Consider the following 23,813-nt stretch of genomic DNA (forward strand, 5'->3'; position numbering starts at 1 on the left):
AATCACTTTAACCAAAACATAAAGGAATTAAAAGATTGTGGATTCCAGACAGAATATACTAGATTTTTGTGTGTCGCTGAAAACTGGTATATGTTTGTCTCCAATCCGCTGTCTCACTTGTCACCACCGCCAAGGATAAAAATTTGAATCGCATCACACCGCATGCCAACGTGGGATAATCTCCAAATGCTAATACGGGGAAGAAAAAGTTTGCTGCAACTCAGGAGCTCAGTTTCACATTTGGTATGCTACGCCAAGTTGTCGCCGTGTTTCAGTGCTCGGAAAAAGTTTAAGAAAATAAAAACTTTCCACGCGCTGTAACTGGTAATGGTGTGGACATTTTTTTCCTCCTTAAACTTTGCATAATTGAATAATTGCCGCATGCGCCAGAATAAATCATGATTTAGTTCTAGTTCTTTTCGGATTAAAACCAATACCTCCCAACGGTGACGTTCGTTTCTATAGAGACAATTCAGGGCGACCGTTGATGCAGATTTATTCGCGATTCGAGTACCATTGGAATAGTGCCGAGTGTGGGAGTTGGTTGCTGACTGAATGTATGCAAATGCGCATTTCGTGTCGGTTGATCTCGATGAGAGCAACGACCACAGCCCGCGCGCACAACTCAAAATGTCATCGAGATAAAGAGAACATCACAGTCCGGTAAGATTGTTATTGACGATTTCAAGGATTGTAATTAAACTCACCAACGAAAGGCACTAAGCCCTCCTGCTCGTAGTCGCTGATGGTCTCGGTGCCGATGCATTTCCGTTGATTGCCGTCACTTCCATCGCCATTACTCGCCGGATCAAAACTACACTTGTTGTGCTGGCTCCAGAACTCTCGAAACCACACATTTCGACAATTGATGCGCTTGCCAACGCCGTTCTTCTTTTTATGCAGAGTGCTATTGATGTAGTTGCAGGAATCGCGGTCCATCTTCGGGATGAGCGACATGTAATATTCGTCGAACTCTGAAACAAATCAAAATGTTTGCTTTTATCGCTTGACCGTGCACAAAGCGGATGTTTACCGAAAAGGTAATTTCCGGCTATAAGCTAATTCAAATACGCCGCTAGGTGGCGTAATACTTCCACTGTTCAAATCTACATTCCAGCAAAGTAAATATACAACGCACATTTGTTTTCGAAATTGTTTTCATTTAATAAAATGTAATCATTAATATTTGTTGTTTTTTGTGAAATGCTCTCGGAGAGCATCTTTTTGGAGCGTAATATAATGCGTTTTACTGTCGTGTGCGTAGGCCAATAAGCAAACAAAGCAAAGGGCGCACAAACAAAACGAAGAATATCATCGTTTGCCCGTTGGATCGATTCCAGCGCTGTTAGTGTGCAATCTATTGACATCTAATAAAATATATAAGGTGATGGTAGTGTTGGTAGTGCTGAGTCGTCAGTAACTACTTGATGCTCACGATTTCTCATTCATTTCATTTCATTATTCTCAGCGAATCAAATTAATTGCAGTGTATAAGTTTGACTAATAAATTGCGCGTGTTCATAAAGAAAAGCGGAGCGGAATTATTAACAAAAACAAACCGAGCAAAGTCTTCGCGAAGACAATGGCAGCAATCTAGAAAATTGCGCGCCTCAGTTATTTTCACTGAAGTGACACTTGACTGTTTGCTTTTTGTCGGCGGTGTATTTTCTTTTATTTGACTTGTTACCCAGTTTTAATTTTTAAGTAATTCAGCGAGACAAGCGGAGCCAAAGTGGAAAAGTTTCGGCTAAGGCGTGATAATTACCACAAGTAATTATTTAAAAAACTTTTTTTGCAAGCTTTTTGTAAAAAATAATTTTTTTGATTTTTTTTTACTTAAAATTGCATTTTGCGGAAGTTCTTTTGAATAATCAGCTAAATTAAATCTTTTTTTCGGCTGACAGAAGAAACGAAGCGAGGAAAATCGTTTGTAGATGAGTGACCGATTTGCAGCCCTTGAACAATTGGTAGCTGAGATGAGAATGGGGCAATTACGAACGCAATGGCGGTGACTTTGCCGACAGATACATTTAACGCGGCCATTAGCGACGCTTCGAAATAATTTATTCAAGGGGAGGAAGGTAATTTACTTGGGCCGAGCCGAAATCTTTCGTTATGAATTATTTAATCAAAATACATTTGCATATTTAATTATAAGGGCATTTGCAAAAAATAAAAAATGCAAAAAGTAAAAATTTTTGTTTTTTACTTTTGCATAAATTAATATCTATGCATTATATTTTAAATCAGTTTTGGAAAAGTATAGGAATCACAAAATATATTTTTAGCAAATAAAATAAAATAAAATAAGTATATGAAGGAATTGAATTTAGTTCGGCAAGTTTGTCGTAAGTGAAAATTTCCTGATGTTTTCCTGCGAACACGTCAAATCCCGCCCGCCAAGTCCCCGACATCGCCGAGCGTTTAACTTTGTCGTTTGCGTTTTCCTTTCCACGTAATATGCCATAAGCGTATCTCTATAATGTTATTTATTTGCGGCTCGGCTGTCGCCGACGCATCACCGGAATAGATTGACGGCGCAGCGGAAGAAGCAACCGGCACCGTCATCCGGAAAGGACGGATATTTTCAATTGTATCGCAGGTGTGATGATACTTGACGTGCACGTAACATACCTGCCTGTTATTGTCTACCTTTGGACTAAATTAAAATATAAATATCTGCGCGCTGGGAAAATCGGCATGACGTAAAACACACAAAAAAATTAACCGCATATTCATGTGCAAATAAATTTTGGTGGTTGGCATTTCGCTTCGAGCGCAAATATAAATTTTTATTGGCGGATCATTTATGTGCGTTGTTCATTTTCCGGTTTTACTTCGGGGTTGTTTTGCATATAGGGCTACACATAAATAAATTCGTTTGGTTTGATGAATTTTAGTTACTTTCCGGTTTAAAAAATGTTTTATTACGCGCAGGCAATAATCGCAAATTGAAATATTGAACAATCAAACACTATAAATTTTATCGCTTAAAAATTTAATTAGAATTTAAACAATTGATACGAAAACTCAGAAACCGCACACACAAATGCAGAATTCGCTTGCGCGAATTTTCCGTCCAAATACAAGAATTTAATAATTGAAAAGTTTGGCAGATTCCAACATTCAACTGGAACAGATTTAAAACATTCCACGGTTTCGCTCCGCATGCCACGTATCTGTTTGCTTCCATCAAAGAATAGAAACAGAAAAACGAACGAAAGATTGGGAAAGGTGTTCAAGAAAATGATTTCGTTTTCTTGCGCCCGCCCGCGCGGGTGTTTGAAGAGCGCGCGTCGCGATAAGAATCGCATTTCCATCGGATAAATCTTTATGTGTTTTCTCACCGCGTGCGCTCCTTCCGTTTTTCGGCAGCGGCGGCGGCGGCGGCTTTCAATTCGGCTGCGCGTTTATGTTTGAAAAGTAAAATAGATGAAATTGTTTCGGGATTATACGGGCGCCGCGCGGAATAGCGAAATGAGTTCACGTGTGTCGGGCCGGTGCTCAATAAAGACGCGCGCCGTGAAGAAAATGAAGAGATCGATGGGGAGATACTGCCTTTGCCTGAATTTTAACTTTCGGGGATTGAAAATGAAAGGATGAGAAAGCCACATTGATCAAGACAACTTAGATTAAGTTTTTGACGATTTTTGTGATTTTTAAAACAAAATTTTGTATTTTTGTCATGAAATTTAAACTAACAAGCTTGGGGAATGCATTGTAATGTTTTCCAGTTATCCCTGGACATCACCTTAACGATTTTACATAACTGACACTCGACTGTTGACCGATCGTTTGCATTCATGAATAAAAATTTGACATTTCAAGCGCACAGAACAAAATACCGTGGAAATAATAATTGCACCGCTGAAGAAATATAGGCTGGGAAACAAACACATCACAAGAACCAATATAAAACTCAAGACGGTAAGAAAGACAAACTATTGGAATGCTTCGTACGCAATAAAACACGACGAAATGCGCGAAGTAATACGTTTTCCTGTCATTGTCTCACCGTCGTTTTTCACTCCTTTGCTCCTGAATGTGTAAAGGTATCAGGAGGATATCAAGACAGCAGATGTGCGCTATCAACAACATCCCTATAATTTCACCGAGAAGTTGCTAAAGGTACAAGGTACAATAATATTTATAGCTGGAATGTACGAGAGAGCACTAGTAGCAACATGCGCAGCAGGAAAACGGAAGCGAACACAACTTCAGGGTAAAGCAGCGCCATTAGTCCGGTGGATGAGCCCTCGCCTCCTGAGAAACAACACAATTTCGAGTGTGTCGTGTAGGCAGCGCGAGAGTTCAAAGCGTTTCGAGTCGCAAGACGGCGGGAGCAAACGATACAATAAATATAAACTAACTGCCGCTACCACACGATGCCTTGTTGCGAAAGTGTCTTAAACAGTCCCTGGATGCTGTTTCAAACCGCTATTGTGTGCGTCGTTTTTGTTGCTATTCAACTTTTTACTATTCCGCGATACTTCGACTTTGGCAACTTGGAGGCGCAATCATTGCAACAGTTTGAAAGTGTTTTCAAACTCCAAGGTTGTTTCTCCTCAACTGAGATTGTTCTCGATGGGCTGTTATCATAAAAGAGATTCTATTGACTTGTCAAAGTTAAGAGATGTTTTCAAAGCTTAAGAAAATAGTGTTTTTTGTATTATTTTACGTGATAAACATCCTTGAAGTATATCTAATTGAATTTAATCATATCCTTATAAATTTATCGTCGATAAAAATCAAAATCGCCTTTTTACTCATCTATTAAACTTGACTATCGCTTGGGGTACTTATAAACATCATCTGTTTGAGAGTAGTTGCTCTAACAGACACTAAACTTACCTTTAATGGCGTTGCGATGTGGCAATATGGTAATCGCACCCTCAGCAGCCCACTCTTGGTCGCGCACTGGATGCACCTTAGCTCCCCAGGAATCGCTACCAATCCACAGAAAGTGCGCCGTTCTGTTCGCTCTGATTGAAGCTTGTAACAATTTTCTACAACAAAAATAAAGTCATGTTTTTTTTTTTTGAAAAAATATCACACCCGGAAAGCTAAACGTCCTCCATTTTTATGATAATGAAGAGTATTGTAGAGCTTTCGCACCCTCGGCGGAAAAATTAAGCGAAACGAGTGAAATAAATTCGAGCGTTTTGCAAGAGAAAGAAGAAAAACATATATCTGTAAAGCACAACTTTAAGTCCCAGCGTTCCCTGGCATCACGGCATAATGCTAAGTGTAATTACGCCGAGCTTTTATTTCCTAGCAGCGTTTTTTATGACGACTTGTTCCATTTACAGTGTGAGCAATTTACATTCACTGCGCTTTTTTTTCCACCGAACGTGTATAATTTTTATATTTATTCTTATAATTTCACCGCTTTGATGTCATTCCATGCAGATTGGTGAGAAGCTTTTTAATTTCGGAAGCTGTAATTAATGCGTACGAAATGAACGCTATGCGTGAGATGCTACACGAGTATGATTAGTGAGTTTAGAAAGTAATTAATTTATCGTCGTCCTCGACTCCTGATTTTCCGTTTAGCGCCGCCGCGCTCTGAGGGAGCGTTTAACAATTGCCGCAAGTCTGCGGTCGTGATTATCATACCATTGTTCGTCGACAACGCAAAGAGGAAAAGCAACGCAAAAGCAATATTCGACGATTTATGTTTCATATCTACTAACGACGTCCACCAGCATATAATAAGCAAATAAAATACCAGCAGCAGAATAAAACTTACCGAGTGTTATCTTCATCCACGAATAGAACGACAGCGCGCGCTTGCGGTTTGAGAGTTAATCGCTCGATGATTCGGTCGAAATCGTCGGTGCGCGAATTTCGGAGGATTTTCTCGGTGGCAGCAATACAAATATCCGCAGCAGCTGAATAGGAGATGAAAGATGCAATTCCCTGCAAGAAATTATTGATTTTTTAAGAGTTATACTTTCATAATAATGTTGTGAGTCATATTTCACAATATAAAATTGCAACAATGTAAAAATCAGAGTATAAACACACAATTTAAATTTATCAGTAAATAATAAGCACGTTTTACACTTTATACGTGAGAATATTCAACTTTAGAAAATATAAATACTCGGAAAATTATATATTTAAACATTAGACATCAACCTGTTGCTGATTTCAATTTAAATTTTTTAAAATTCTTTAAAATATTTTTAAAATGATTTTATTAATCACAATCACATGTGTTATCCTCAAAGTTTCTGGGGAACCTTCTGAATCTGTAGTTAATTTACCCGTGGGACCAGTAAAAGGTTTAAAGGTAGCTTCCAGGGAAGTAGAAGGTACATCCTACTACCAATACCGAGGAATACCATATGGTGCAGCAGGACGATTCGAAGAACCTGAATCGTTCCCACCTTTTAAGAAAAGTTTGGTTATAAATGGATCACAGACGGAAGTAATATACCAAAAAACCTTGGTTTGAAGGTTTTTTGGTATATTACTTCCGTCTGTGATCCATCCGAAAGCACCTAGGCGATAATTAGGTTGGACCACTATTACATCATTCAAAAGCAACAGTTCTGGATTGTACACGTCTACGTGAGAGGTACCCAATTGAAACCCACCACCATAAATAAACACAATGACAGGTTTTAGTGCTGTTTGATCATCGTTTGGAGGTGATCCCAAATTATGCAAAGTGGATTGGTTATAGATCCATGGGTCATTCAGAAACAACCAGACAAAGCCTTCAACGATCTCGTTTTAAAAACACGATGCGCTCCTACAGCGGTACTACCCAAGAAATATCAAGTTAATTGTTTGAAAAATTTGGCTACTGAAGAATTAATCATTGGTGACATCCTGAATCTGGCGTTAACAGATTTGTTAGGGTATGATAGTGGATTTAGTGCTGCTATTGTTGTGGAAGACCCAGCAGATCCAAATCCGATTTTAATAAGGAACCCATTACAACAATTAAATGATGGCAACATTAGAACTGGTATGCCTCTGACACTTAGTGTTACCAGTGAGGAAATGCTACCATTCTTCTTTGGTAGGTTTAAATTGATAACCTACAAATAGGGAGATGTAAATTTATTGTTTTTTTCTAGTTGCGGAAACATGCAGATTTAAATCGAATGCAGAGCTTGTTCCATTCGATATGCATCCTGAAAATCCATCTGAAGTAGGACGTAAAATTAAAACCCACTATGCAGGAAACGAGCTGGGGTGGACAACTGCTTCTACATCAACTCTCATAGAGGTACTATTATTAATTTTTAACTATATTTTTCTATTTTCACTTTTAAAACGCCAGTTTCCACGGTTTGGAGACAAAAGAAATGGTGCTTTAAACCCGGAAGGTCAAAGTCGTGACTAAAGCACTTTAGTCACGGGGTGGAACTTGCGCCTGCGCATATGCCTAAGGTGCAACACCACATCAATTTTGAAAATTTAAAATTCAAAATTTCAAATACAAAACCCTTACTTTAGCCACTTGATACTTAATATCCAATTACTACTACTGTTTTTAATTTTTAGTATTTAAGTGACGTCACTATGAATTTCCCACTACGTCATTTCGTGGACAAGGTGGTGGATGTAATTAATGCTCCAATTTACATCTTACAATTTTCGTACATCAGTCCAATAGGTAAATATAACAATGGTGTGGACAAGGTGGGTCATGGTGATGATTTGTTTTACACTTGGAAATTCAATTCTGGAACCTTTAAAATTATTGGTAACGTTCAATACACCGAAGATGCTTTAGAGAAAATGAGTCAATTTAACATAATGATTACCAACTTTGCGAAGACACAGTAAGTATTTAAAATCTGCACGCAATCAAATTAAGTGATTTACGAGTAAATAAATCTTTCAGAAACCCCATACCTTCTGATGACCCAAAATTAAACTTTCTTTGGACACCTGTAACTCCGGACAGTTCTGTGTTTTATTTAGATTTTAATAAGGAAGTGACTCTAAAACTAAAAATCAAAAATGAAAATTATCAGTTTTGGTCAGAGTTGTATTCTACGTATGGAAGAGGTGTAGTATCGTTGTAGACAGTGACGTCAAACGTTCATTGTCCATGTAAAGACATCAACGTCACATTTTCTCGTAATAAATATTGATGGCCGTGTGATTATGCGGGAATGTTCGCTTTTTATCCTCGAGGCTTACTTTTTCGCTCTGTTGCGTAGACGTAATTTCATTCTATACTGCTTAATGTCATAATACGTTTCCACAGAAATGTTTCAATGTCTGTTGATATTAAATTTATTTCATTTTATTCAACAGCCAACAACAATCCGAAGAGTAAAAACAACAAACAATCGCAAATTAAAGCAGACTACATAAAATCACTCAACATAACCTCAAAATATGTAAAAATAATATTTTTGGAGGAAAAACCCGCCGAATGTAACTATATTTCATGCTGTTTGTTTAGTTTGGCGGGTTTTTCGATTGGAAAATTTGATGCAGTAAATATATTTCATAAATTTTCGCTGCGGTGAAAATTTATCGCTCTGTTTGTGTTTGCTTAAACGTTTTGCAACGATTTGCGATTCGGTGCACTTTATTCGACCACGCAACAAGAAAAAACAAGTCTGTTGCTTTAACCAACACTCAACACGAACGAAAAATATGTCGTGCGAAAATCGATCGAGAAACCAAAATGCATCGTGTGCAGAAAATCGTAAAAAAGCGTCGGTGCCGGACACGAAACACGTATGTCTCTCCGTATATTGGGCGATCAAATTACGAGTTCACGACGTTCGCCGGGTAGAAAGTTATCTCGCGTTATCTGGCCTTCGTTATGTGTTATGAGGACAATAGTTCACTAAATTCGTATCCGAGCGACGCCGGCGAAATTGGCCAGCGAGGCGCAAACGACGCCCTGACGCCCCCGACGAACGAATCTAGTTTTCCACGGCGCTCGTTCGAGTGAACCGCTTTTACTCCTATAGCGCATAACAGTTTCCTCCCCACAAATCGTGCACTATAAATAATACCTATTCGTATAAACACAACATTTCCACACACAATACAAGCTAATGAAACATTTGACGTCCTCTTATCTTGAAAACATTGGATAATATACATCAAATTCAAATTCGCGCAAAAGTTGATGGAAAAAGTTGGACGGGCGTAAACTGAAACCCTGGCTGCGCATAGTTATAAAACACATGCTACATTTTACATGCTCGTATAATTTTCGAATCATTTTTAGTTCTTCAGCAACTTGCTGGACAAACATGATACGTTTATATAACTTGTTACGACATAAAACAAAAAACTACATTATACAACCGGTGTATAGTTTACACTACGCTGTAAATTATAAAAAAAACATTTTTAAATTTTATGTTAAAACCTTGGCGCAATTTTTTACGTCAGCATCATCAGTTTTATCCCTGAGGAATACTTAATGCTGGCGCTTAAGGAAATACATCTCGCAGGTCTGATCCACGTTGAAAAAAGAAAAGAATAACACATTTTAAATGCAAATTCTTTGATATCTTCTCCTCGTCGCGAAGAGATCAACCGGCCAATTACTTACGATGCGCGCTCTGAAAAATTCCCCGCAGATATATTCATTCTTTCGAGATTTCCAGCCGACAAAATGACAATTGAAATGAATTAATTTATATTTCACTGAAGGTATTTTAAGCAAATACCGTAATTTCAACATTCCTAACATAATAAACATAATTATGTACAATTATTTGATATGGATTTACGATGTGCTTAAAAATACAAAGCGTTGTTTGGTTTTGAATGCGTTGAAATAACACCCATTTTCGATTTACAGTTGAATTGATGTTATGTAAAAAGCTATCAACCCGGGTATTATGTTTCCGCACGTGCGCCATTAAACTGACCCTTTCTATAATGAAGGTTATATTATATTAAAGATTATTACGGTTGAAATTATATCTTTAGCCCCATTGAAACGCAAAAAATAAGATTTTTAAATTTATTTTTCTCTATTTCGACTTTTAAAATAGTTTTTTTACGGTTTTCAGTCACAAAAAGCAGTAATTTAAACATAAACAGTCAGGATCGTGACTAAAGTACTTTAGTCACGGACTTTAGTCACGGGGTGGACCTTACGCCTGCGCATTTGCTTAAAATACCTAAAAAATACAAAAGTTCACATAAAAAATCAAAACTTTTGTTAAACAACGTTTATACTTGACATTTAATATGCTATTATTTTTAGAACTTTAATTTATCATTATTTTTTGCTTGTGATATAATCTGGACCGTATTTGAAACACTGTTATCAACATTTCCACTTGGCTGCCAATTCACAGCTCTCGTTTTAGATTTAAAACATTTTTATGCCGAAAATCATCGATAATGTCACCCGTATAAAGCACGCGTTTGCTTCATTGCCTCTTTTCGCTCCTACACGCAGCCGTAATTGTGTTCTACACCTGAATGCGATTAAGATAAAGCGCAAACCGCCGGAAAACTCCAGCTCACACCGGAACACGAACGAAGTGTGGAAGGTGCGTCGCACAGTGGAATATGTGCAATACATTGCATCGTGTGCGCAAAGTAGGGAGGGAATAATCGAAGCGAGTAATGCAATTAACGCATCAATTGCCAATAACGTGCATCATCAATCAAGGCGGCGCGGCGCTGGCGACGCCTTTCACTGTCGAATTAATGCGACAACGATACGAAACCTGCTCAGGCATTAATACATTCATTAAAGGCGTAGAGTACAATTAAAAATTTCGAAATTTTTATGTTTTTGAAAACAAAAATTTTGTTTGTGGAAATTGTTGCAAAAAAAAAAGTTTTTCCCGCTTGGTTTATTCAACGCAAAATTACCATAAGTTAATTTCAGCTAGCGAGCTAGCGTGAATTGAATTTTTTCCGCGGGGTTTTTCCTCTGCGACTCTCATGTTGATCGTTTTTTGACGTCCTAATTTTATTTGCGTCTGGTCTGCTCCCATAATCACATCAACAGCGCGCAAAAATCGTATCACCATTTTTGTGGTCAACCAAATATTTGCATAAATTATGACATTGCCATCTACGGTCATAATTTAGTTTACAGCCTAGCGGAGTATTAAATTATGATTATATTAAATAACATATAATATCAAATGAGCCGATGTGGAGAGCGGAATTTAATCGGTGCGGTGCGTGTGTGGTAGTTGTGGTCCGTACGCACAAAACAGCCCTAATGAATATGGATGACTGTTTTCGGTTTAAACCTTCTGCTTACACACCGTTGAAAATTCCACGCTCAACCTCGAACCGTAATGAAGTATAACAATGATTGAGCGCATTTTGATACATGTCGCCGCGTTCCACGCAGGTTTCACGCCTTCGGGCTGTTATTTTCATTTTTCCACCCTCGCGCATACAAAAGTTTAAGACGTCGCGCACGCAAATTTCTCATATTGGTATGCTCGATGTTCACGCTCATAGAGTGCCATGCCATTTCAATGCGACTTCTTTTTCCCCTGCTTTTATTGTCGAAACGCTTCAGCTATTTTACATTTTACGCGTGGGCATACACATACAATCAATGCCTAAGTATTTTTCGTTGTTGTGTATCATTCGTCATACAAATAAAAAATTAAATCGATTGACATCAAACATTAAACATCAAACAACGTTCACGTCACGTTGCAAGGTTCAATTATTTTCAGTTATTGTGTGCATGTCAATGTCACAACATTAAATCCTTCGATATTATAATTTATATTGAACTAGCAATTCGGACATCTGTGAACTGCGATAGCAGATATCTAAGAGAATAGAAATAAAGTAATTGGAAAGAAAGTGTACGACGTCTATCTATCTGGACTAATCCTCCGGCTGGGTTTTCATTATTTCAGAGGCGAGCGGAGTTACGCAATCGTGCCATTCTACTAGAATAATTCCTGCGATGAGAATCCGCTAAGGAAAATCGCAAAACGCCAATCTTCTTAAAACATTCCCAGTCGCATGTTAAATATTTTCACATTTTTTCGCTTGCTGTCCCCGAAAAAAAAGTACATCAAATTAACTAAATGTACATTGAGGTTAGGTTACAGCCGCTGCTCATTCTTCATTGTTAGGCGCTGACAACGTTGCAAACAGCAGTCGTAGGAATCAAACAAGACTGGTTGAGAGTAATGAGGCCACCGGAAAAAAAGTTTGCCTAGTTAGTCAAATCCTAAACGGACGAGTTTGTTCGTTGTTGATTTAATTAAAAAATAACTTTTTATCGCAATTGAATTTGTGAAACTTAAACTGACTCGTTCAAATTAGTAGTTGCAAGATAAGATACTCTGGGTTGGCACAAAAGAAAGTTTGAGATTTAACTGAAATGAATTAAGAATCGCGGGCTGGAGTTTGAACAAGCAGATGAAGTAATGTCAGTAATGACTAGTGATTCGTGCAAAACAGGCGCTGTGAAATCGAGACGCAGGCGTTCGCACAGGAAATGCGAAGCGATAGTCGAGAGATAAGCTTGAATTCTCCACTGTCGGCACGCAGAAAGCGCAATCCTTGCTCGGCGATGTGCTTTGAATGGCAGGAAAACGTTCAAACAAATTGAACAGTAGCGCCGCGCCAGCCTGCTGCAAGAAGGAAGGAAGAGCAGTGGTGAGTGGTGATGAACTTGTAAAGCCTACAGCGCTAGCTTTTCCTAGTCCTTCGAGACACGAATTCATCCCTCAAGAGAATTTCTGCTGTTAAAATTCTTTCCAATTATATCAGCAGATGTTTTTTTTTTGTATTGCGCTAATCCTTACAAATAAAAAAGACAAAGTACACGGTAAATATTTACTGTGAGGATTTAGAGGGGCGACGTTTGCATAGGGAGGAACAAATGCTGTGGAATTAAACGCGTATAACACAGAAAAAAGTTTGTGTAAAGAGGCTAAATGCCTAAAGAAGCTTGTTTCGCCCAACGCAGGCTCTCGTTCAATCGTCCCATCAGTTAAACCCATTACACGAGTTCCGGTCATTTCACTTTCCTTTTTTGTCCCTGTTCTCGATGTTTCCACACGCGTTTGAGTGCACTAGGATTCGGCCGTGTTGGCAATTTGCAACAAAACGCATCGAAGCTTTATTTCCTATATGTGATGAGATTGTGACTGGACTAAACGGGAAATGGAGCTTTGCTCAAATGAAAAATTCTCATTTTCACAGAGAGAGTTATAATCCTAATAGTATATTAAGTATCAAGGGCCTAAACGGGAATTTTAGTCACGAGCGTTTAATCAATTAAGTGTTTAATAACGTTTAGTCAAAAGTTGCCTACACTATTTTTTCTACTTCTACTTTATTTCTATGTTTAAGTTTTTTTTTTAATTTTTGTAATTTTTATGTATTTTAGACAAATGCGCAGGCACAAGCTCTACCCTGTGACTAAAACCCGTGGCTAAAGTATTTTAATCACGTCCTTGACTGTCCGTGCTACTTTTTGTGTCTATATTAAGTATCAAGGGCCTAAACGAGAGTTTTAGTCACGAGCGTTTAATCAATTAGGAGTTTAACTACGTTTAGTCAAAAGTTGCATACACTATTTTTTCTACTTCCACTTTATTTCAATGTTTAATTTTTTTCATTTAAATTTTTGTATTTTTTATGTATTTTAAGCAAATGCGCAGTCACCCCGTGACTAAAACCCGTGACTAAAGTATTTTAATCACGTCCTTGGCTGCCCGTGCTACTTTTTGTGTCTAAAACCCCGAAAAAACTTGCGTGTTAAATGAAAAAGTAGAAAAAGATAATTCTACGTAATGCAATGCACAAAAAACACAACCCTTGAGTATACAACTTAAAGTGTTGTGAGAAAGAACAAATTAACTGATGAGCGCAGAACATAAAATAAAACGCGAGGAAAAGTCCAAAGGAAAACATTAAAGTTGGCTGCCGCTAGCCGGGCAGTGTTTACTTGTACATAACTCGAGTACATAACTGAAGGATGTTTAGAGAAGAATCGCGAGCACCCTCGGCGGAGGAGCATAAAGACGCTGGTGGACAATGAACGTCCACTTGTTGTGTGCGTCCGGCTTCTTACGGAATGTCTTATAACGTGCAGCAGGGTATAAAGATGAAAACTTGCCGGTAATTTCCCTTTGAAAGCAGACCATCACCAGCATGATCAACATTTTTCCCTTTCAACTACCAACATGGGTTTTGACAAGTATTCGAAAGTATTTCTTTGAATATTTCATTACGCTTATATTAAGTTCGGGATGAAAACCATGTCAACCTACATCTACATCTATTTCGAGGTTATATTTTTCATAAATATGGCTTCCGATCAAGATTGCCCGAATCTGAATCTGAATCTGAATCTATTCAATACGTCCAACGACGTATGTGAATTGAATTTAAATCTTCGAAGTAAATGTTGAAAAAAGACACGCGAAACGAAACGTGAATTGTTGTCCCTAACTGGCCATGCATCCTGATTTTCCGTACACTTTGGCGTTTATACAAGAATATAAGAAATGTCACCGCAAAATAGAATAGACTGCGTAGAGCAAACGCAAGAAAAAAAAATCGGCAACGCAAATTTATCGACTACTGTATTCAGAAATAGAAATGTTCGGGAAACTTGAGACGCGCACAGAGGAATACTTTATGCTGCTGCCAATTTTTCACATTTTTACATCGAAAACAAGTTTGGCGCATGATGGCGAACGGAATTGAAAATTTAAATTGTGCGTCACTCGAGAACACTTCCTATACACAAAGAAAACGATTACATTTCCAAGAATTCCCATAATGTAACTCAATTAATCAACATTTTTAATAATATAGTTTCATAACCGTAATCATAACCACACCATCAACTAAAACTCGTCCCTTAACGATTTAATTAAAATGTTTTAATGGTAGCGCGAAAGTTTTGCTCGAAACAACCGTCAACGTTTACAATTGCTGAATGTTGAACACGCGTGCGGGCCGACAAAAGTTTCAATGCAAAGTTGATCCTGACGAGAGAGAGTCAAGACCTTCGTGTCGTGGCGGCTGCAACCGACGCCACCACCGTCCGGATGATTTCCGAATTGAAAAGAAAGGCGTAAAGTTTCAGCCCGCAAGACAGTTGGAGCTGAAGGGCGGTCGTGATTAATTTCGCGTGCACGTACCAGCGTTTAAAAACAACTAAAACAACTTAGACACTTAATAAAGTTAATTACCATGAGATATTTTCGTAGCAGACTGAATATATTGTTTGAATTGATATTTTTTTTATTCTAAAATAAGATCGTTGTTACGTTTGTATAATTAATTTTGCAAAACATTTTCAGAATCTGTTAGCATACTAAAGATATTTACCGACATAGTTTATTATTCTATCTCTCCACCCACGAGAGAGGCCGGGATTCCGCTCGCAGCCACAATATGCGAACGAAACAGCCCATTGCGCCGCTTTTCTCCATTTCGCTCCTGTAAAACGTTAACGGAGCGCGTGCGGTCCAATAAAACATCGAAAAGAATCTCGCCGCGCATCGATCGAGCGGAAATTGTGTATACGTCTGTGTTTCGCTGCGAATCTCGGCTAGCGATGCCAGGCATCGATATGTCGGGTGACGTGCACGCCGACGTGACGCGTTGGCTCTGCAACCAGAAGCCGAAGAAGTGAGCAAGGTAAACAGACGCTGCTTTCGAAAGCGTTTTTGAGGCGCGCACGAGAGGAAAAAAGCGCCTCTCGCCGCGAACAAACATTAACAACACACAAAACGACCGAGACGCGAACAATGCCAAATACACGAGTGCAATATAAAATTCAAGAGTTTTTCGAACGAGGAAAATCTACATAGACTCGTATGAAATGAATATGAAAAGAACAGTTGCAAAAGTCAACTTAAGCAAAAAAAATCATCGTCCAGGAAATTATACATGGAGTAGTCCCGGAAATTTAATAATGATTACCATGTTGCTCTTTCATCGCACAGCGCAGCATATTTTTATATAATATATTACAATAACGATGAAACTATCTCATTAACGAACGCATTGTTCATTGTATTCATTGTGTTTATTTTTTGTGTGCTCGTTTCAGGCTGTTTTATGATTACGACGGATGAAAAAAATCAATCAACTTCTGTTCTTCGCTGATGTGACGTGATTTCGGGCATTATTTGTATTTTTACGATTTGTACTAAACCATAAGAGGCAAAATTATATAGATTATACATATGGTCAATGTTTTACGATCGTAATCATCAATATTACGGTTAATAACAAGTCAAAATATTAAATAGATAAAAAAGGGCCCGAAAAGTGCTGTTTTTAAGGACTTCCCGGCGATTATTAAAATTTTTCTCACCGTAAAAACCATCCTTGGACCTCAAAGAACATTTAAAAAAAGAATTGACCAAATTGGTCCACGCGTTATTGAGTTATGCGCTTACCAACAGATTTTGCGATTCATTTATATTATAGATTCGTGATTTTACTAGTACTAACCTTTTCTCCATATTCGCCTTCGACGGCAACAGTGGAGACATACTTCCATCCGAGTTCCTTGATGATGCTCACCATCGCCTGCGCCTGGAAATTGTCCGGCGGCACGACACGCGAGAAGTACTCGAAGCGCGACTTGTCCGAGAGCTCGGTGCTTGTCGACGCGTAGCTCACTTGAGGAATCTGGAACGTTTTGAAAATGTGTGCAATTAGCGCCCGGTAAAGACACACAAAGCAGAATAACATGCAAGAAACATGATAAATGCATAGTTATTCAAAACATCTCAATATTTCATGTGAAAATATTCACATTTCACATCAATAAACTTAAAATCTCGGCGTAATGTGCTTACGAGCATTTCCATTGTGACATTATGATGGATTACTCCTATACTCCCATACACACATCATCACATCCATGAAATCCATCAGGAAAGTATTTAAATAATGTGTGCTATCAATAAATATGTTTGAAAATTTTATTTTAGTTTATTTTAATACTGATTACAATTTAATCAAATTTTGCCATTATTAGAGCGATTTTGAGTGTAATATCAATCTTCAGTTGACAACTGAATACACTTGTGACGCCTGCGGATAAAAGGCGTACACGCCTCGGGTGGAAAACAAAAAGCGGGTGATAAATTTGTTTACGCAGGGTCGTCACCCACCAAACGCTACATAATCCCTCAGCCCAAATCTAAACCAGCATGGTCAACTTAATAATAAAGTTTTTGTTTGATGAATTTTACTGGTTAAAACTCCTTTCATCACATTTTTTTGAATAATTAATTAAATTTTTAATTAAAAAACAGATTTGGATTTTTTCCTCTCAAAGAAACAGAGAATAAGTAAAAAAAAATTGTTATTATCGTGGTTTTGCGTTGTAAAAGTAGGTATCTTGCTAAATTACTAGATTTTTGAAATGTGTGGGGAAGAAAAGCCGACAACAATGACCGAGTTGTCTAATTGTCCTTGCGTCGTTTGCTCCGCAATCACGAAGTGCATGAGCTCGCACAAAGCAGGAGGAAAGCAGTATAAAACAGGAAAGTAGCAAGTTACGCAGATTACAGCCGGTGCAAAAACCGTGTACAATTTTGAATAACTTCATCAACGAGTCGTATCAACGGTTTTATTACTGATGTATGTTGGGTTGCATACATTTATAAATTAGGTTATGTTACGTTTAACAAAGTAGACCTTATGACTAACTCAATTTTTAGTTAATTTAACTGAATTCTCGGCAATTCTCATTAAATTAGCATATTTTACAACAAAAAGTTGAAATGCTTTCAAATTCTTGTCTCGTTCCCCGAGTTTTCTTTTGTTTCAGCTCTATTATTTCTGCGTAAAAAGAAAAACAAAAACAGCAGGATTTCGGTGAAATCTTTGGGGATAACCGTCAGACTTCAGCCAGTCACTTCTTTTTTTACCCGCGCAGCAAATCTCATGACTCAATCTGTGGCTTTTAATACAAGTTAACTTAATTCGATATATTTTATGATAATACTAGCACAAGTCTAATCCAGTGACTCTTGGGGTACTTATTACGAAATAAGAAAATATGTGACAGTTTTATTAAAGCAATTGCGACGTGTGTTTCATATTGCAAAACTAGAAAAAGTGTCAGGCGGGAAAAAATAAGTGCGCAGCGTAAACAAGTTAGGAAATTGCCGGTTACATGAGGGGTGTCTCGCAATTGTGAAATACTGTGCCACTGGTGCGTAGATAGAAGACGCGGACGTGAGTTTGAGCAGGTTGCGGCGTCTTCGGAGAATACTAAGGCGCGCAGGGTGGCGAGATGTGCGCCAGAATCAGAATGAAGCCCGGGGTTTATGCCAAAAAGTGTCCGAGGCGGATATAAGGGATTGCGACAGATCAGTGCTTCCCAACGTACGCTTCGCCAATTTAATTTCACTTCCACACCTCAAAAATGAATTTTTAATGTATTTTAGCTGTCACATTAAAATTTATGATTTTTTTTGTAAGAGTCTGAAATTTTGTTATTTTAAAGCGTTGGTCATTCAGGAGAACCGTTTTGGTGATGCTGGTAGTCGGGAGCAACACAGGAAATGTTATAATAGAGTTTGTGCTCAAGTCTAACTAAAGGGCGCGTCAGGAACTGCCCTCGAAGAATTTTAACTAGGGTCGGAACTGATCAACAGTCGACATCAAGGGTTAATCCCTTCTCGTCGGGTTTGTGTAGGAAAACACAAACAAACAATAAATATTTGTATATTTTAAAAAATCAGTTTCCTGTTACGCGATTTTCGAAGAAAATTGAGAAAAATCTAATACCTGTGATTACGATGAAAGAATTTTGCTACTTATTGAATTCCCTTTGAGTTTTCCTGAAACCCGAACACGATTGTCTTCATAAAAGGTCGCGCAGCTCTGCGCGGATCTTAAAACGACGTTAATAAACCCTGAAAATGAGCAAAGTTTCCGAGGCGAATGCGTTTAATGAAATACAAATTATTCGCCGACGAGAGCGAAACAGAAGCAGCAAACCGTCGCCCGATTTCCACCGAACGCACGCGTTTCGCACACCGGAGAAAAGCGCGTTTTAATGAAAATTCATATTCAGCCTCCACGCCGCAGCTTTGTTTCGACATCGGGCGCCTGCCGGCAGCCATCAAAACGAATTCACGACGCTGAGAATTCGAAATTTCGTAAACAACTCTAATTCTGCACTCGCAACTTCTACGTCTTCGTATTATTTCGTCATTTTCCAAGTGTAAATTTTGAGATTTTCAAAAAATGCACTGTGTGTGATGTGTGATATGTGCTTGAAAAATGGCGAGCGCAGAAAAAGTCGGAAAGAAAGAAAATTGCCGGAAATCACCCGTCCTTCAAAGCGCTTATCTATTCCTCCGGAGGGGCGGCCGGAAAATAAAAAATAAAAAGGTTGCGTGTGCGTCGAGTGCGCACTTGATATTTCCACTTGACCACATCCATATTTTCGCGCTCGGACGCATCTTACTTATACCCCCACCCCTCCATCACAACCCTTAGCCAACAGTTAACTCAACCTGCGGACGAATTCGTCGCCGGAAGTGTGACAAAGTGTGAAAGTGGATGTTCACACTCGATGAAATATTCCATCTATTAACAAGCATTATGCAACCAGGAAACATGGAGTGTGTGGCTGGCGGTAATTATCAGATGTAGGAAAAGTTTCCTCCGGAACAAGGAAATCGATAGTTGGTCTAGTGATGTAACTTTTTCGCGACCCAAGTGATGCGGTGATAAATTTAGCAAGGATTAACGTTTTTGTTTACCAATCGTAAAATACAGATACGAGCGTTAATCCTCGTAGGTTAGAACACAGCAAATAATGAAGGAGTGACACAACCGGAAAAGAGTCCCATGAATTGACGAGGGATTGATGACATCGTAGGACCCACGTCTTTTTACAAATGCGGTCGGTCAAAGGTGACTGATTAACGTCGCAGCCCTTTTCGTCCTTCGTCAATGTCTCCATTCAATAGAAACAGAGAATAATCTCGAATACTAATAACACTATTTGGAGGATTACACAAAATCAATTTAAACTTTCCAACGATACAACCAGAAGCTGCGGTATTAATATAATTAGTAAAGTTTGAATTTATGAACCTGTTGATTGGTTTCAATATAATTCTATGATTAGTTACCTTGAATAGTCGTAGAATATTGGCTACCATAATGGACACGACGCTGAAGGACGCCCCAATGACGGCTGTCACCGGTTTGTGAGGCACGTAGACTGGCGGCTGGCCAGATTCACATTTATACTCTGACATATCCTGCAAAGAAAAATCAATTAGTATTTATTTTGTTTAAATTTAAATTTGATGTAATCACAATCAACGTTGATGAAACCGACATAACCCTAAAAGCACCAACGTTGGTGCCTCAATTAACTCGGCGCGCTAACCACGTATTAGTAAATTACAGCCACAATGTCGATTGCACAGGATTCCAGTTGCTAGCGACTATATTAGCTGTGGAAACTGTGCGAACACCCTTATTACTAATGTGGGGTCCCTAATAGCACGCGAGTTAGCAAACTTTAATGCGGATCGAGGAATTGGAACTTTAAGTAACTGATAATACAGTCAAAAAGCAGATATTTTGTGTAAAATAAATGTCGAATTTGAGGCTTAAGCCTACACAAAGAAAACGCAGTCAAAATGTATGAATATCAAAAGGAAACCGGAAACGAAACGAAATCAAGACTGGTGGCTTCGACTACACCTCATGCATACTTCCTTCATTCCTTCGATCCAACATTGAAATTTCGGCGGAATTGAGTGAGGAGGAGACAAGACGAATATCGCAACCCAACGCATCGATTGCACATCGCAGGTCATTAATACTCATGAATACAGTGAGGGGGTGCCGTGAATGAGCATATAGTTAAATATCGACAGCCAGTCTCCCGTAGAGCGGATACGAAATGAGAACCAGACTCAGAATGGTTGGGAATGCACGAACACAGCGCAAAGGTGGAATCACCAACTGCGGTTCGAATGGTTGGAGATTTCGCACCCGCAATTGTCGTGGCGAAAATGAAAATGAATCTTTATGGTCGTTGGGTGGATACGGCGTCCACCATATGCACGTTTTTGCGTTTTGCTATCAGCGCGTAATTGGAAACAGTGATTTTTTTTTCTTGTTAGGTTACGCTGAAGACGTGTTTGCTCAACACAACGCTTTGAACCGCATTATTTTTTTTTTGCTTTTCTTCGCAAATAAATTGAAATTTTTACCACCTGAATTAATTTAAGCGAGGAAAGTGTGGAACTTTTCTAATTTACGAATTTATTTGCTTGTGTCACAAAAATGTTATTTTCTGGTGAAATTAGTTCATTCGCGGAAGAATAACGAAATATTACAAAAGTTCTGTTATTAAATTCTTACAAAATTCGATATAATGTAATATCACTGAACTATTTTCTGTTTCATTGCTTTTTTAATAGTATATTAAGTATCAAGTGGTTAAATGAGCGTTTTAGTCACGAGATTGATTAAAAGCAAGAGTAAAAAGTGTTTAATAAATCGAGTGTTAAACAAACTTTTGTCATGTGATGCTTACGCTATTTTTACTACTGTCACTTTATTTATACGGTGTTTCTACGCAAATGCGCAGGCGCAAGCTCCACCCCGTGACTAAAGCCCGTGAGTGAAGTACTTTAGTCACAACCTTGGCCGTCCGTGTGTAAAATTCAACTTTTTGTGCCTTAAAACCGGAAAAAACTTTCTTAGTTTTTATTTAAAAAAAAATAGTAGTATTTAATTTCATATTGTAAAATAACAAAATTTCGTAGTTCAGTAGTCAACAACAAATAACGCTTATGAAAATATTCTCGCCGTTATGCGTTTCCAATAATGGCTCCTGATGCATCACTGTTTATTATTTATTCAGTATTTGTGAGAATTTCGCGCCTGTGAAAACAGGAAGCAATGATGATCGACGCAAAAGTTCCGAGTGTGTCAGCATGAAACGAGATCCAAAATAAAAACAAAATAGCGCCTGTCAAATGACGAAAAATGCTCAAAACGGAATATTATACGCAGATTTGTTTTTTGTTTGTATTTTCGGTGTGAAAATATCCTACCTGCGATAAAAATAGCATGTTTTAGCGCGCTGTGTAACTAGACTCAACTCACTTTGCAACAATTGCATAATAGAATAAAGAATTTCCCGCGCAAACAGTCTTTGAAAATGCAGTGAAAAGTGTGAAAAGTGTAAATCTGCGAGTCAGCCGACGAGTGCGCTTCAGTTTTACAATTATCCTTGTTTGCTGCCACCCGTACCTTTTCTCCCCTCCCCCACTCACACCCGTATCCTTCGCTTGTGTTTCTGTAGTCACTGCTTTTCAGTTTTTCAGTCGCAAAGCACAAAAGGATTCGCGTTGCCAGACCTGTGCATTCAAGCACAATTCAAGCCAACCCGTTCAATATTTTTGATTGGTTTATTAACACTTGCATAGTCACAATTCAATTCCACTGTCTCGGGCGATAAATTTATCTATTGAGTCAAGTTTTAATTAAACAAGCCAATAAAACGCGATTTAATCGCACTCTTTAATTCTCTTTTCTAAGCTTAATTTATTCACGGCGTAATTTTATTATCCGTTCGTTTTAGCGCCGTAATTTCGTCAAATTAACAAAAGGGTGCCATTCATTTCATCTCCCCAACACTCAAATGGAATTGTCATTGCGTGCGCCGTCGAGTGTGAACAAAAAAGTAAGTACCTAAATGCGGGAGGGATCAAAAACCGCACAAACATCAAAAACGCGCGCGTAACAAATTCACCTCATTGTTAGCACACTTTTGGCGGAACGCACATTACGCGCATTCTACATAATAATTGCGGGCGAGCGTCGTGTTTCGCACTTCACGTTCTGATGATTTGGCAGTTTCCCAGGCGGTTAATGCCATCAAGGCACCGCGCACAAGATTCGCATCGTTTGATCTCTTTTTGTGCCAGCAGTTTGTTTCGGCTTTGTTGCATGTATTTACGCTACGTAGTAAAGAAGAGAGAGGCTGAAAGTACCTTCATTTATTTTCAGGGATTTGCCGGCGTTCGCCCAGCTTTCTTAATTATATGAAGAACTTGAAATTAATAGCGCCACTGTCGGCGGCGTGTCGCTTATGTCTAAGGAGGATTTTCAGCAACAGCGTTGCCTTTCGATTGATGGGGGTGGCTACGGGTTTAATTCTTCACTCATTAAGTCATTGACTTAATTATAAGCATCTATAAATTTAGCTTAAACATCAAAAATGTAAAAAATTATAATTTTATCTTTTTTTACCAAGAAAGAAATAAAGTTTCCAATAGATTATTGAAAATTTAATTTTGTAAACTTCTGTCATTGAAATAAAAAAACGAAAATCCTGGACTTGTTCAAACCGCAAGCAGGACGAAAGAAAATGAAGTGGTTTTTGTGTCGACGATAAACTTTTCGACGTCTGCGATTGCTTCTTGCGAGTAAAACTGCAACGCCATAAAATGCGACATACAACGAGCACTTGACAAACAAAAAACTTTCCTTCGGACTGCAATCGAATTTTATTTATGCATTGTCTGCTTTGAAAATTTGAAAAGTTTCAGGTTAACAAAAACGAAAAATGACGTTGTTATTAAATTGACTACAGCGCCATCTAAATGCTACATATGTAAGTACCGTCAACGAGTATCTTCAATTAAAGTTTAAGTACATAGAAACTTTTCAATCAACCATCAACTTGTGCTCGTGCTCGACTCGCTTGCTTAACCAGTAACACTCAAGATCATTTCCCAGCCAGGCAGCTGCGTCAAGAGTTGAAGAGTTGAAGAGTTGTGAAAAGTGGGCAAAACTAATGTTATTACCCTAAACGTTTCACTACCGGCAATTAAATT

General features: G+C 38.4%; 2 protein-coding genes and 1 long non-coding RNA gene across 4 annotated transcripts in view; 2 read left to right on the forward strand and 1 right to left on the reverse strand.

Moving 5' to 3' along the window:
• The window catches only part of mGluR (metabotropic Glutamate Receptor), a 50,011-nt gene that overhangs the window by 14,511 nt on the left and 11,687 nt on the right, over positions 1–23,813 (reverse strand). For both annotated transcript variants that reach the window (XM_065309856.1, XM_065309855.1), the window contains exons 2-6: positions 20,079–20,210; positions 16,426–16,605; positions 5,750–5,919; positions 4,852–5,006; positions 708–974 (exon numbers count right to left, since the gene is read on the reverse strand). In XM_065309856.1, coding sequence (XP_065165928.1) covers positions 708–974; positions 4,852–5,006; positions 5,750–5,919; positions 16,426–16,605; positions 20,079–20,210 — 904 coding nt within the window. The remainder of the gene's footprint in view (positions 1–707; positions 975–4,851; positions 5,007–5,749; positions 5,920–16,425; positions 16,606–20,078; positions 20,211–23,813) is intronic.
• Positions 6,194–8,128, forward strand: LOC135797397 (uncharacterized). Its single transcript, XM_065309759.1, has 5 exons — positions 6,194–6,404; positions 6,692–7,033; positions 7,092–7,243; positions 7,522–7,802; positions 7,865–8,128. The coding sequence occupies exons 1-5, from the start codon at positions 6,194–6,196 to the stop codon at positions 8,046–8,048; spliced, it is 1,170 nt and encodes a 389-aa protein (XP_065165831.1). The 3' UTR covers positions 8,049–8,128.
• On the forward strand, positions 11,673–12,768 carry LOC135797482 (uncharacterized). The gene is made up of 2 exons (XR_010549546.1): positions 11,673–11,778; positions 11,850–12,768. It is a non-coding gene; the product is annotated as an uncharacterized lncRNA (long non-coding RNA).

The sequence above is a fragment of the Atheta coriaria genome, unplaced genomic scaffold (assembly GCF_025399875.1).
Source record: "Atheta coriaria isolate IRGN ID8LTWV9N9 unplaced genomic scaffold, Caltech_Dcor_3.1 hic_scaffold_8_pilon, whole genome shotgun sequence".
Lineage (NCBI taxonomy): Eukaryota > Metazoa > Arthropoda > Insecta > Coleoptera > Staphylinidae > Dalotia > Dalotia coriaria.